Source organism: Bombina bombina, chromosome 2 (genome assembly GCF_027579735.1).
Source record: "Bombina bombina isolate aBomBom1 chromosome 2, aBomBom1.pri, whole genome shotgun sequence".
Taxonomy (NCBI): Eukaryota; Metazoa; Chordata; class Amphibia; order Anura; family Bombinatoridae; genus Bombina; species Bombina bombina.
In genome coordinates this window covers 972,663,716-972,680,160 of record NC_069500.1, presented here as the reverse complement: position 1 = coordinate 972,680,160, position 16,445 = coordinate 972,663,716, and the positions used below count along the sequence as shown (strand labels likewise).

At 35.1% G+C, this 16,445-nt stretch overlaps 1 protein-coding gene across 5 annotated transcripts in view; it reads left to right on the top strand.

The window, feature by feature from the left end:
- PPP3CA (protein phosphatase 3 catalytic subunit alpha) overlaps positions 1 to 16,445 on the top strand; it is a 797,611-nt gene that overhangs the window by 653,181 nt on the left and 127,985 nt on the right. For all 5 annotated transcript variants that reach the window (XM_053703487.1, XM_053703489.1, XM_053703490.1 and 2 more), the window contains exon 9: positions 7,418 to 7,543. In XM_053703487.1, coding sequence (XP_053559462.1) covers positions 7,418 to 7,543 — 126 coding nt within the window. The remainder of the gene's footprint in view (positions 1 to 7,417; positions 7,544 to 16,445) is intronic.

Here is a 16,445-nt window from a genome sequence, read left to right as displayed (position 1 = left end):
ACATGAATGTGCCGTATGAGCACTATTGGTGCATTATAGTATAGGAATATTAATGAGAAGCAATTGTATGAAGAGGGGAAAAAAACGGCATGATGCAGAAAAGTGCATGATTAGCACTGCTAATACATACGATGAAACTGATATATACATTTGTATGCATATTATGAAATATCTGTAAATTCGTAAATAAAGTGCTTTTAACAAAGTTAAAGTATATTATGAAATTATAGTCTGTATAACATATAGATGGAATTTTTACAGACAAGAAAATAAATTATTCGCAACAAATATAGAGAGTATTCAAGAAGATATTATGTCATATACATTGATACTGATCAATGCTGTTTGCATATTTTTACCGAATGAGAAGTCAGCATTGCAGGATACTCCTAAGTAGAAATATATATTCTCTTTATAGATATTTGCTTTAATTTTTTACAATGAACTGACCTCATAAACTAATTTGAATATTGGTTGAATTCTATTTAAGATGTTAAATGTTGCGAGTTTGCAAACAATTTGTATTGTTGGGAAAGAAAATGCACTTCTGAACTACAAAAATAATGATGTGAAGTTTTTTACTATGGAATCATTGATCATAGAAGGCCAGGTGCATGGTTGTATATAAAGCCTGGGGATCATTATAATCTATGTTAAAGAATGCTGTTTGTAAATTAAACTATAAGGGTGAATAATGGAGTTGGGATAATAGTATTAATAAAGGTTTGGTGATGTTGAAGATCAAAAATCCAAAAGGATAAAAAGTGAATGAAGGTGAAAAATAAAATTGAAAATAAAATTCAAGAAAAAATAAGTAACTATCTAGTTACTTTTGAGTGATGTGCTAGTATTGAAAATAAATATTTTATAGTAGGATTCAATCACCTGTTATCTTACTAGTTAGTGACATGTGAGTAGAAATTACTCAAATATGTAATAATTGAGTGAGAAAAAGAGAGAGCACAATTAAGTGAATGTCTAAAATTGTGAGGTGATGCAATATTTGTCATAGCAGACTTTGCCCAGTTTATACCCTGTTTATATTAACAGTAATATATACAGTGCCTGGTAATGTAACAATGTTGTACCGCTTTCCATTAGTTTTGAGTAAAGGATGGTTTAATTGTATAAGTCAGAAGTGAAGTTTATAAGTATACAAAATAATTATTGAAATCATTCATACCATATGGTTTAACAGCATTTAGGGAATAAATCCACTTGCATTCAAGTTTTAATAAGGATTTTTCAATATTTCCACCTCTTATACCGAGAGATGCTTTCTGAATCACTGTGTATTTTACATCTTTAGGTGAGCCATTATGATGTAACAAAAAATGTTTTGCAACTGAGGTAATTTTCTTGCCTTTATCTTTGTCTCTCTGAGCATATTTGATGTTGTAAACATGTTCTAGAATGCGTGTCTTGACCTCCCTTGTGGTCATGCCAACATAGGCCATCTGGCATGAGCAGTACAATACATAAACTACTCCTATAGTTTTGCATGAGAAGCGTGCTTGGAGTTTGTATAATCTCCCTGTTTTGTCAGTTATTGTTTTTGTTTTCAATACATATTTGCAAGCTGAACATGTACCGCAAGGGTACATGCCTGGATCGGTATCTTTTCTCTTGGCGGATCTTACAAAATGGCTAGATACCAGTTTGTCTCTTATATTGTTGGGTCTCTTGTATCCTATGGATACTCTTTCTCCTATTGCTGACTTTAGGATGTCATCATTTTGCAATATACTCCAGTGGTCATTAATAATTTTGATGATGTGTGGCATTTGGGGGTTATATGTTGTTATCAGCCTTGGACAGGATTCTCTACCAGTTTTCACCTTAGGAATTAATAATTCTTCTCTTCTTTTTCTTAGTGCCTTGTACTTTGCTCTTTTTATGGATTTATTGCTGTATCCTCTTGCACTTAGTCTCTGTGTTAGAGCTATGCTTTCTGACAAATAAATCTCAGTGCTGGTACAATTGCGGCGAAGTCTTAAGAATTCACCATAAGGTATAGCTTTTAAAGTGCTTGGTGAATGGGCACTAGCATGGTGTAGGAGAGTGTTGGTTGCTGTTTCTTTTCTGTATATTGTGGTATTAATGAATCCTTCATTGTTTTTAAATATCTTTAGGTCCAAGAAACATATTTCTTGCTGGTTTGCTTCATGAGTTAATTTTATGTTAAGATCATTCACATTAATTTCCTTCATGAAGGCTTGTAATTTCTCATATGATCCTTCCCAAATGAAAAAAACATCATCTATATATCTCAACCACATAGGGATGTGTTGAGTATATGTGTTAAGATGATCTGAAAATATATAGAATGATTCCCAATAGCCAAGAAATAGGTTCGCATATGTTGGCGCACAGGCTGTACCCATGGCGGTACCTTGTGTTTGTAAGAAATATCTGTCATTGAAAGTAAAGAAGTTATGAGTTAGGACAAACTCCAGAAGTTGTATTATGAACTCATTATGTTTATCATTATCATTAGAGGACAGATAGTATTTGATGGCTTTAATTCCATCTTCATGTCTGATATTTGTATATAGTGACTCGACGTCCGCAGTGACTAGCCACATATCCTCTGATAATTTGATATTTTGCAACATTTGTAATACCTCCATTGTGTCACGTACATAAGAAGGTAACGTGGTGAGATATTCCCTTAATCTGAGATCCACAAATTTACTTGCATTCTCAGTCAGGTTATCGTTACCTGACACAATGGGTCTTCCAGGGGGTATTAACGGGTTCTTATGTACTTTTGGTAGAAAATATAAAGTGGCAATTTTGGGATTTTCCTTCAACAAAAACTTTTTTTCTGAATTAGACAATATATTATCTTCCCAGGCATTTTTTATCATTCTGTTGTATTGGATAAGGTAGGTACTCTGAGGGTTAAATATTAACTGCTTATAGCATGACTGGTTAGATAGCTGTTTATTAGCTTCATCCATATACATCTGTTTGGGCCAAAGAACCACATTTCCACCTTTATCAGATGGCTTGATTTGAATATCCTGCCATGATTCAATTTCTTTTAATGCATTAATTTCCTCAATAGTGAGGTTGCGTTTTGTGCTGTATATGGGCAATTCTTCAATTTTTTTACACACCATTTTGCAGAAAATTTGTATCTCAGGAGACATAGAAAAAGATGGTACATAGGTAGATTTTGGATTTCCAGGTACTTGAGGTCATAGATAACTCTTCAGTACAATTATTAGTATTGTTCACTATTTGAGTATCAATGCCAGTTTCCGATAGTTCTTGCAGAATGTCTGCTGTTAGTAAATCATCTGCATTTAAGCTATTTGGATTATATGCGTATAGTTTCTTGAGTAATATCTTTCTGGAAAACAAATGAATATCTTTGATTACCTCAAATTTATTTAACGAATTCACAGGACAGAAAGATAAGCCCCTGGACAATACTGATTTGTGTGTACTACTGAGTGGATATTCTGATAAGTTGATGATTCTCATTTGTTCATCCTTATCTTGCTGAAGGGACTCAATTCCCTTCTCCTCGTAGATTGTCTCACAGGGCCGGAAAATTTCCGTTTGTTCCCCCTGTTCTGTGTATTGGTCTGATTGGTTGTAGTGACTGGTGGTGTTATGTTGTGTGGAGTGGTGGACAAAAAAGAAGAGGAGGAAGAAGTCGATGTGGAAGATTGTACAGAGCTATAGCTCTTTGGTCTGGCACTAATAGTAATGGTGACATTGTTAGTGTTTTCATTGTCAGTAGTGATATCTAAGTCATTATCAGATATGTCTGTATCACTCTCTGCACTACTCTCAGGTTGTTGGGCTAAGTATCTGTTGCCCCTCTGTCTGAAAGTGGTGTAATTGCGCCAACGATACACTCTCTGATTCTGGAAATCTTCAATGTCTCACTGCAACTTTTGTTTTTTAGTTGCTATTATTTCTTGTTCCAATTTGTCTAACTCTTTTTGATATTTATCATATTGGTTTTTATAATCCAATTTATCATTGAATTTAGATAATTGGGCATTGTATTCTTCGATTTCAGAATCTAACTTAGTTAGTTCAAGTTTATCATGTTTTATCAATATGTGTATCAGTTTATGGGAGCATTCTGATAAAGCTGTTTCCCATTCTTTAACTAAGTCCCCATTGTTAAGGTTGAAGGCTGGGAATACCTTCATCCTTAATCCCCTGGGGATTATATTTTTTTCAGCATATTTTTCAAAGAAGTGCCAGTTCCACCATCTTTTTGATTGTTTGTGTAAAGTTTGATGTAATTTACACAAAACATTATTTAATTCTTCCTCATTTATTTGTATGTTGTCCCTAGTGGAACTATTGAAAATAGAATTAAATTCCATTAATCTTTTTTGTTGGCGGTTAGCCATATCTGATTGAATATCCATAATTATATTTTAGTTTAAATTATAGTTATCAAACCCCCCTAGAGAAAAGGGCTTGGGGGATGGGGGCTGTTTAGATCCCCTGTTTCTTACTTTGATTTAATTACAAGGGTATGAGAACCACTTCTATTTTTTAAGTGATCACTATGCCCAATTAAGCCCCTGTGCAGTGTCTGAGATATATATATAGATATATATATATATATATATAATCGTTTTGTTTTATTTATGGAGAGGGGGTTTGTTTTAGTTTTTTTTGCTTTATATATTATGCTATTTCTGCAAAGTTGTTTTTTTTTGTAACAATGCTTGCTCTGCTGAAAAAAGAGGTGCTGCTGTTGTGCGTACTTCATAAAAAAAGGTTAAATTTATGTGTAAATCCAACAAATGCCAAACAGCTTAAAATAGGGGTAAGGAGTGAGCGCCAAAGGCAGAGGTGATAAGATCTAATGACTGATGATAGAAAGTTTAAAATATAGAGTGTTTAAAATATTTTATAAATATATTTAATACATAATCTATAATAAACAATTGAGTAGAACAAAATGATTTACAAACATGGATCCATGTGTACAGAAAATTTAAAAACAGTTTCAGGAATACAGTATTAATGTTAAAAACAATAAAAATACAAATACAACATAGGTGGTGTCAGAATAGGGTATATTAGATGTGGCGTGTTTGATATACAAACCAGAGTATATACTAATTAGAAAGTTCAAAGGTCAGTGGTCGAATGTGGAACAGTCCAGTGAAAAAGTCCAAAACAACCAAGTGTTTAACTAAATATCCTGAGTCAATGGGTGTTCAAAAGTGCTGTAGAAAAAATAATCCTATTGCGATGAAATCCAAAAATCACAAATAAGAAAAATCCAAAAAATGAGTTAAATCCAAAAAATTGTGATGAAAAATGACAACGTGGAAAATATAAAAAAATAAGGAATAAAAAATATATAAATGTGTATAAAAATGTAAAAGATGAAGCACAAAAAGCACAAAAAATAATAGTGTATTGTGAGGCAGTTCCAATGTTAGATGGAGTGATACATCCTTAGTGGAAGTGATGTGATTAGAAAAGAGCTTAAAATAAATCCCAAAAATGCAATAAAACCTGTGGAAAAAAAATAAAGAAAACAATCCTAAGAACAATATAAAATACTGGTTTAAAGTATTAGAAAATATCTCACCATTTATGTCGACTCGTTTCGGCCTGGGGTCAGGCCTTTATCAAGACTCGATGTTTGTAAATCATTTTGATTTACAATCATTTTGATGATCCATGTTTGTAAATCATTTTGTTCTACTCAATTGTTTATTATAGATTGTGTATTAAATATATTTATAAAATATTTTAAACACTCTATATTTTAAACTTTCTATTATCAGTCATTTGATCTTATCACCTCTGCCTTTGGCACTCACTCCATACCCCTATTTTTGCATTTACATTTTAAGGTTGACTAGGCACCCTTTTGGAGAGAGCTGTAGGTGTTCTTACTAGCGCCAGACCTACGCACCCTTTCTTATATCCAAACAGCTTAAAACATTTCTAGCATAAGGATGTAAAATGGTTAAACACTGAAGCTGTTAAATTGACAGGGATGCAGACTGCCCTAATGTTTTGGTTTATAATTTAGACAAACCATACCAACCTGGGAGATTGGAGATGTGGTTTCAGATTTTATGCCTAGGCAGCTTTCAAGCAATGCCAAGTAGTTTTGAAGACTCATCTTCACCTAAAAAAAGGCATTCTCTTATTTAGACAAGTATATGATGGTTACATTCCTTGAAGCTGAACGTAGAGTGTTATTTACCATTTTATATTCTCTATCCCAGAAGTAGTTACATTTCCTTGTGTGTTTCTTTCTGTGAATAACCTCAATATGAGGTCAAACAAGGATAAGTTCAATAAATGTAGCCATATTCTTTAAGTGTTTTCTTATGAATATATATATATATATATATAGATAGATAGATAGATAGATAGATAGATAGATAGATGGATAGATCCTGCCTGCCTTGTACACTGTTTAGTGTTCCACTTGTCTGTTTGAATAAACCACTTTGGTTATAAGTTCCAGAGTATCCTTGTTCTCTTTTTTATTTTATATATATATATATATATATATATATATATATATATATATATATATATATATATATATCCTATATATCCATACAATCTGCAAGAAACTCTTACCTACTAGTTACTAGAACATTGGGACACAGGTTTATTACCCATTGAGAAAGGTGCCAGTTTGGTACCGAAACGTTTGGGATTCTTGTATTTTGATTATGCTGAATTGATGAGATAAAAATTTGAACTTTTTTCATGAAGACCGGTGAGTGCAGCATTTTATTCTTCGTATAGGATAACTACTATGTGTGTGTGTATGTATGTATGTATGTATATATATATATATATATATATATATATATATATATATATATATATATATATAAATATATATAAATATATAAATATCCAGACAATCTGCAAGAAACTCTTACCTACTAGTTAATAAATCCCTAGCATTTCCAGTGGCCAACCACAAAGGCTACTGGGATTTCTCAGTACACTTTATAACTTGGCCTTTATTAACAAAAAAAGTGATGTGATTTAATATTTTAATAACCCTGCTTTGTATGTTCCAAATAATCCACCTTCAAAGATGTGTTGCCAATAAAGCTTTTACCGTGTGTTTAAAATGTCATAATAGGAATTTATCATCTAATGTGCCATTATTTATTTCAATACATTTTCCTCTGCTCATATTATTTGAGATTGTGTTAGCGTTCAATTTCTGTTCTGTTCGCAAATATCTCAAATGCAGTAGCTTTCCTCCCTTCCCCCCAATAATATACTTTATATGTTACAGAACGTGACTTAGAGCATAAGCTTGTGTGCAGCCTGTGAAATGGACCAAAAGCGCTTGTGTAAACAAATAAGTACAATGTGTATAATAGGGAAAGCAATGAGTACTTTGCCATCTGATATTTGTCTGGCTTTCTTTTTCTAGCTGCAGTATTGAAATATGAGAACAACGTCATGAACATCAGACAGTTTAACTGTTCTCCTCACCCTTACTGGCTTCCGAACTTCATGGATGTTTTTACTTGGTCCTTACCTTTTGTTGGGGAAAAGGGTATGCATTTATATCTATTTATATCATGTAGTGTCAACTGATAACTAAAAGAGAAATAAAATCAGTCTGTTTTGTGCTTCATTGTGGTAACCTGCAAAACAATAACTTTAATTTGTGCAAATATATGCAAAATATAAATGTGAATAATTTGCTGTGAATTGTATGAAATCCAACTGCAATCTTAAAGGTATATGAAAGCTATCCTATAGTAAAAATGTATGTGTTAAATTAGTAAACATTTATAGAAACAGATTGGGTAAATAAAACAAACAGCAAGCAACTTGTTTTGAGCACTTAGACATTTTCAGTGTAGCCCTTGCCTACAGGTAAATAAGGTAGCAGACAAATTGGAAACTAAAGTTGCATTCTTCCTCTTCTGAGCATGGGCAGAAGCTGACTTACAGTTTCTCTAGCTTTCACTGAATAGTAAACTAGCTCATGTTGCTCTAAAATATTTATGAAATGAAGATAGATGCCTTCTTTTAGAGATCCCGGCCCCCTTGTAGGGCTGTAACAGGAAGTAATAAACACTGCAAAAATCACATAAAAAAATAAATATAAATGTAAACTCCTTTTTAAAATTATAAATACTACATATTGCAATAATGTCTATTAAAAAGCCACTAAAGTTACCTCCTCTGTCTATTTTATGTAATGAGAGAGGGTAGGAATACCAAGAATCTGCAGCCAAGCAAACTCAATGTTAAAGAGACATTCCAGACTAAATTGAAACGCTCATAGATGGATTACACCTTTGGATGGAGATATATTCTGAATACACATATATTGGTAAAAATGTTTCTAGTAAAACTTATTACTGTTTTAGTGTTAGCATTTTTCTGTGCACATGCATGTGAAGGATAGCATTTTAAGTAATGCAGTTGCTCAGAAAGCCAGTGGGGCTTATATCTTGCCATGTTTCTAATTCAGTCATTGCCAGATAATGCAAGCAACTTAACCTCTCTGACTTAGTTATGTATTTAAAATGCTAGTGCATGGAACATACTTAAGTACACACTTGAAACAGCTATAGCTTTTGCTAGAACTATTTTTGCTAATACATACACTCATGTCCATTCCAATTTTGGCTTGAATGTCCATTTAACCTCTTAAGGACCAGGATTTTTATTGGAAAAACTTGCCCAAAGTACCAGAGATTTTCTCGCATTTTTGCTAATACTCCATTTAAACAGAAATAGATCCTTGTTTCTTTTTTTTTTTCTTTTTTTATTTACATATCAACACTATATAATTTTGGAGTGTACAAATCTCAGCCCATTTTGGTATGTTTCATGCCACCGTTTTGCCGCCAAATCATATTAAAAAAATAAAATAATTTTTTCACTAATGTTGGGGTTCTCACTGAAATTATTTACACACAATTACTGCAGTCCCCTTTGTTCAGAAACAGCAGACATGCATAGCTTTCGCTGTAGTGCTGAGATTACCCTCCCACCAGATACCTCCTACCCCCCCAATTCCTTAACTGATCCGTCCCACCCCCCGATTCCTTAACTGATCCCTCCCAAACAGCTTTTTTCTCCCTAACCCCCTCCGCACACACACTGGTAACCACCATCTTAGGTACTAGCAGACAGATGTGTATATATATATATTTTATTTCTGTGGTGTACGGAACCCTTCTCATGCAACCACCTCCCTGATCCCCCAAACAGCTCTCTAATGCTTCCCCCTGTCACTAGGTGCCTCCATCTTATGTACTGGCCAGTACCCAGTTTGTATGTAATTTTTTCTTTTTTCAAAAAATAATTTCAGTCGTGTAGTGTTCCCCATCCCCTACCAAGTGCAAGTAGGACCCACCCCCCACTCTCTCACTAAATATTTGTATTCTGTAGGTGGCAAATAATATATATTATTGTGGTCATGGTGCAGAGTTTAAGATTTGTGGCACAGTACATTTCCCCTACCTTTTCAGAAGGTCTGACAATTCACGTAAATATATAATATGGAGGTCATTGTACAGAGTTTAAGATAGCTGTCGCATTGCATCTCCCCTACATGTGCAGAGGGTCTGACCATACTCACAGCTGCCCACCCCAATATGTTCTAGGGCTCATACACATATCATGGAGCAGGGGGCGGGTCCTCACACAAAAGCTTTCCACCTTCTCAGCAAGCTTACTTCCCACCCCTATGCACTGCATGCTGGGGACTATAGTCTAGTATTGCAGTGGCACAATATTGAGAGTGAAATAATAAACTACAACTTGCTGTAGGCTGTGCAACTCCCAGCATTCTGTGCTTCTCCCTCTAAAAGGGAGATTGAAATTCAGGAGGTTTAAAAGAAAAATAGACATTCATATGTCTTTTGTTTTCTGCAGATGCTCCTGTGGTTGCCCATTCCACTGAGGTATCACATTAAAAAAAAGGAAAAAACACCAGTTGCCATCAGCTTCACCCACCTCTTACATGGGGAAAATCAACGAAGAACTCCTGTTCCACCCTTTATACCACAAAAAAAATTGAAAAAAATCTGAGTTTTTCTCACATAATATAGGATCAGTTCCCCGCTTCCAAACAATCTGGGAGGCTCCCACAAGCACTATGAGAGGGGAATTGATGAACTATCAAGCTCACCTCATTAAACAACGGAGGCTAGCCCTCCACAACTCACTTAATAGGATATCCGAATAAGAATCACAACTTAAACAAAACCCGACTGCTAAATCCACCTCAGCGGAACTACAGACAGAAAAAGACACAGAAAACATTTTAGATAAAGAATGCAAACGCTTAGCCTTCAAACTGTGGCAAACTTACAACGAAGGCGATAACAAATGCAGTAGAATATTTGCACGAAAACTGAAGCACAGAGTGAATAGATCTTACATATTATCAATCAAATCCCCTCATAACAATACTCATAACGATACAGTAAAAATTGTGGAGACATTTCGAACATACTACCAAACTTTGTACAACCTACCAGACACATCGACCACCATACCCCAGGATGGCATAGGCAATTCAATCCACTCCATAGAACAATACCTGTCAGATATTACCTTCCCTGAAATAACGCAAGATCAACGAACTTTATTATACAACCCTTTTCTTTCATGTAATTGGCAAGAGTCCATGAGCTAGTGACGTATGGGATATACAATCCTACCAGGAGGGGCAAAGTTTGCCAAACCTCAAAATGCCAATAAATACATCCCTCACCACACCCACAATTCAGTTTTACAAACTTTGCTTCCTATGGAGGTGGTGAAGTATGTTTGTGCTAAGATTTCTACGTTGGTATGCGCTTCTCAGCTTTTTTGAAGCCCATTTCCTCTCAGAGTACAGTGAATGTCAGAGGGATGTGAAGGGAGTATCACCTATTGAATGCACTGATTTTCCTCACGTGGATCTATTTCATAGGTTCTCTGTTATCGGTCATAGAGATTAATCTCCTACCTCCCTTTTCAGATCGACGATATACTCTCATATTCCATTACCTATACTGATAACCATTTCAGTAATGGTTTGGCTATCTGCTATATGTGGATGGGTGTCTTTAGGTAAGTATGTTTTTCTTACTTAAGACACACTCAGCTATGGTTTGGCACTTTATGTATTTATATAAAGTTTTAAATATATGTATTGTACTTATATTTGCCATGATTCAGGTTTCAGTATATTTCCTTTTGCAGACTGTCAGTTTCATATCTGGGAAATGCATTTTTTATGGAAAATTTATTTCTTACCTGGGGTGTAGTCTTTTTTCAATTGACTGTCATTTTCAAAGTTCGTCTGCAGAATTAGGCTCGCGAGGGCGCAAAATGCTAAAGTTTATTGCGTCATTATTGGCGCAAGATTTTTTTTGGCATGAAGTTACGTTAATTGACGTAAATTTGTCATTTCCGCCGTCTTAGTTGACGCTGGGTCCTTTCACAAGGTTGCGTCATCTATGACGCAAGTGTGTCGTTTCCGGACGTTTTTGGCGCCAAAAAATATTTTTTTTCTGTTGTGCGTCATACTTGACGCCAAATATTTTGATTATTTAAGACCCCATTCTTTTTTGCCTCCTGCCTTTTTCATTGTAACAGGGCTATGCTGTTGCATTTTTTCCCATTCCTGAAACTGCCATATAAGAAAAATTGATAATTTTGCTTTATGTTGTTTTTTCTCTTACATTTGCAAGATGTCTCAGTCTGATCCTGTCTCAGAAATCACTGTTGGAACCCTGCAGCCGGATAACAGTTCTACCAAAGCTAAGTGCATTTGTTGTGAACTTGAGGAGGTTATACCTCCAGCTGTGGTTTGTAATAGTTGTCGTGATAAACTTTTATATGCAGAGAATGTATCCATCAGTAGTAGTTAATTACCTGTTGCTGTTCCCTCAACATCTAATGCACAAGTTATACCTGTAAATTTATTTTTTTCTATTTCTGATTCTATTCAGAAGGCTTTGTTTGCCATTCCGCCTTCTAATAAACGTAAAAGGTCTTTTAAAACTTCTCATAAGGTTGATGACATTTCACATGACCAGCAACATACTGAATTATCCTTCTCTGATGAGGATCTATCTGATTCAGAAGATCCTGCCTCAGATATGGACACTGACAAATCCTCTTATTTATTTAAATTGGAATATATACGTTCTTTGTTAAAAGAAGTGTTGATTATATTGGATATGGAGGAAACTAGTCCTCTTGATATTAAAACTAGTAAACGTTTAAATTCTGTTTATAAACCTCCTGTGGTTATTCCAGAGGTTTTTCCAGTTCCCGATGCTATTTCTGATATGTTTTTTAAGGAATGGAATAAGCCTGGTACTTCTTTTATTCCTTCTTCAAGGTTTAAAAAATTGTATCCTTTGCCAGAAGTTAGATTGGAGTTTTGAAAAAAGATCCCCAAGGTTTATGGGGCTATCTCTACTCTTGCTAAATATACTACTATTCCTACGGAAGATAGTACTTCTTTTAAAGATGCTTTAGATGGGAAACTTGAATCTTATCTAAGGAGAGCTTATTTATATTCAGGTCATCTTCTTAGGCCTGCAATTTCTTTGGCTGATGTTGCAGCTGCTTCAACTTTTTAGTTGGATACTTTAGCGCAACAAGTATTGGATCATGATTTGTCTAGCATTGTTAAGTTGGTTCCACATGCTAATAATTTCATTTGTGATGCCATTTTTGATATTATAAAAATTGATGTTAAATCTATGAGCTTTGTGGCTCAAATCTTGGAATGCTGATATGACTTCTAAGTCCAGATTGCTATCCCTTTTCTTCCAAGGTAATAAATTATTTGGTTCTCAGTTGGATTCAATAATTTCAACTGTTATTGGGGGAAGGGAGTTTTTTTGCCTCAGGATAAAAAACTTAAGGGTAAATCTAAAGCTTCTAACCGTTTTCGTTCCTTTCGACAAAATAAGGAACATAAACCTAATCCTTCCCCCAAGGAATTTGCTTCCAATTGGAATCCTTCTTCAAATTGGAATAAATCCAAGCCATTTAAGAGATCAAAACCAGCCCCCAAGTCTGCATGAAGGTGCGGCCCTCATTACAGCTCAGCTGGTAGGGGGCAGATTAAAATTTTTAAGAGATGTTTGGATCAATTTGGTCCAAAATCATTGGATTCGGAGTATTATCTCTCAGGGGTACACAATAGGATTCAGAGTAAGACTGCCTGTGAGAAGATTTTTTTCTCTCACGCATTCCGGTAAACCCAGTAATTAATAATAGTATTATAGATTGGTCCTCAAACATAGCCAACAAAATATGGGTCCAACTTGAACACGACCTTAATCAATCCACACATCTGGGTACACTATACTGGACACCAAAAGATAGGGACAAATGCATACGTAACTCTACTAAAATCATAAGGGAAACATTTTCTGTTTGGGACAAGATTCTTGTGGAATACCCACACGTTTCTTCCAAAAATTCGCCTCTCACACATCTGACCCACAACCTGGAATTCATTCTGAGTTTTTCTCACCCAAAAACGATCATAGGCCCAACTAACAGATCACTCCAGATATATCACTTAGGTAACGACCGACAATCATATCATACACCCCGAATGAACTAGTCTCTCAGGGATACCTATCATTCAAAAACTGGCTCTTCTACAGACAATGCCACTCATACATTTCCTCTCACCAGCAAAGTAGAAACATGCTTAGATCTTTAACACCATTCGAATCCCTATGTACAAAACCCACCCCTACAAGACATGCTCTCTCACTAACATACACCATATTACAGCAATCACTCCTTGGAAATGCACCATATTACATAGATGGAATACTGAGCTAGACATAGACATCTCCTATAAAGACTCCATATATATACATGCATTAAAAAATCCTCCATCTCTAGTAGATTTATAGAACTCAACCTTAAGATCCTACAATGATGGTACCTAACACCAGCAAGATGCCAAAAAATATATAAACTTAACATAGCAAACTGCTTTAGATGTGGTTCCCGAGGGACACATGGCCCACATTTGGTGGCAATGCCCCAAAATACAGAAAATATGGGACAAAATCTCACATGAAACGAAACGAACAAAATTTTAGAATTTCATGTTCTTCTTGATCCTTGCCTTTGGCTCTTTAACAAAGCTTCCAAAAAAAATTCCACACCTCAGAAAAAACTGTTTAATATTCTCACTAACTGCTTTAAAATTCTTATAGCCAGGAACTGGAAGTCTGACAAAATCCCAACTAAAGCTCAATGGCAACAACCGCACAACCTCCCTAGAGGAATTTCATTATCTAAAAACTAAGAATCTAGACCTTTTCTCACAAATACAATTATTATGGGAAACATACATATTAAACGATTCCTCAAACCAGAAAACACAATCAAAAGAGTAAGGCCTTTAATTACTTGTAGCCATACATATCACTTCAGAAAGTTAATTATGTTTATAACCGTTTTATATTCTGTTTTATGTTAAACTATAGGAGTATAGAAATAAGAATGTTACTAAAATACTTATGTAATGCCAATATTTTATTTTGTTTCTAAACAAGATCTGTATGATTTAGGCTACCAATAAAAATACTTTTTTTAAAAAACAAAAAAAAACACTTATACCCATTATGTTGACACTTTTATTACCAAAGTGATCTACAAATGGAGCACCAACACAGGCATATGTTTAGAAAGAGATATAAAAATAGCGGATTATGCCAATTTGTTTGCTCCCATTTCAATATGTACAAAGCATTTGTTTTGCTTAATATTTTTAGTTTTATTTTACATTTTATAGTATACAATTTCTATATTGCCTCATAATGTATTTAAAAATTAAAAATAAACTGAAAAAAATGAATGCAAGTGGCAAATCTATCTTAGTGGTTCCATCTTTTAAAGGGACATTTAACACCTTATGGACATTGCTAAAACCTACTTTTTCTTATAAATAAGAATAAAATAATCACTGGTGTCTATTTTATCTGTTCCTCTTACCCCAAACTGTTGAAGGAGAATGTTTTGAAGTACACCATTGATCCAGTGCTTGATTCTCCTATGTACGCTGCCATATTGTAAAGTAGCACAGTAGTCACATGCTCATGATGCAGTCACGTGACAAACACACAGCTACATTACATATACTTAGAGGATCACATCTGTTTGCAGAATGTGAGCTGCAGTGACTGAAGATACAGATTTATTAGTCAGAGTATTAATGTATTTCCCCATGTATGTATATACACATTATGCAGCAGAACTTAAATAAAATGCTTATTAAGTACTATATTTATGTCTCTTAACTCCCCCCACAGTTTTATACTTGAAACTGCCCACAAGTTTTATATTGTAAGAAAAGCCATTTGCAGTGCTGGGCTGCCGGCACCATTATCAGTGTAAATAAATAATTTGTACCTCTGTGAGGGGAAGAGGTGGGGGGGTTGCTGTGACACTGCATATACTCTTCGTGCAGAAGATTTCTGCTTTTGAAGACCTCTCCTTCTGGCTGTATATGTAAATCACTAAGGGCTGACAGATCTTCAAGCTTAGTGATCGTTTAGCAGTGATTGTCTGCATTATATAGCAGTGCGATCTGATCCAATGCAGAGATGATCGTTGCTAAACAATCACTAAGCTTGTAGATCTGTCAGTCCTTAGTGATTTACATATACATCTACATGCATCTTCTGCACGGAGAGTATATGCAGCTTCACAGCCTCCCTCTCCCCCTCACGGAGGTACAAATGATTTAATTACACTGATAATGGTGCCGGCAGCCCAGCACTGCAGACGGCTTTTCTTACAACAGGTATTAGAAGGCCGCTAAATGCCGCTGCGCACCACACGTGTGTTATGCCCAGCAGTGAGGGCGTAAATTAGGGAGCATGTAGGGTTAACTTTAGCTTTAGTGTAGTGTAGTAGACACCCCCAAGTACTGATCTAGGCCCATTTTGGTATATTTCATGCCACCATTTCACGGCCAAATGCGATCAAATAAAAAAAATTGTTACATTTTTCACAATTTTAGGTTTTTCACTGAAATTATTTACAAACAGCTTGTGCAATTATGGCACAAATGGTTGTAAATGCTTCTCTGGGATCCCCTTTGTTCAGAAATAGCAGACATATGTGGCTTTGGCATTGCTCTTTGGTAATTAGAAGGCCGCTAAATGCCGCTGCTCACCACACTTGTATTATGCCCAGCAGTGACAGGGTTAATTAGGTAGCTTGTAGGGAGCTTGAAGGGTTAATTTTAGCTTTAGTGTAGAGATAATCCTCCCACCTGACACATCCCACCCCTTGATCTCTCCCAAACAGCTCTCATCCCTTCCCCACCCCACAATTGTCCCTGCCATCTTAAGTACTGGCAGAAAGTCTGCCAGTACTAAAATAAAAAGGCTTTATTTATTTATTTTAAATAAAATATATATTCTGCTGTTTAGGATCCCCCTTAGCCCCCA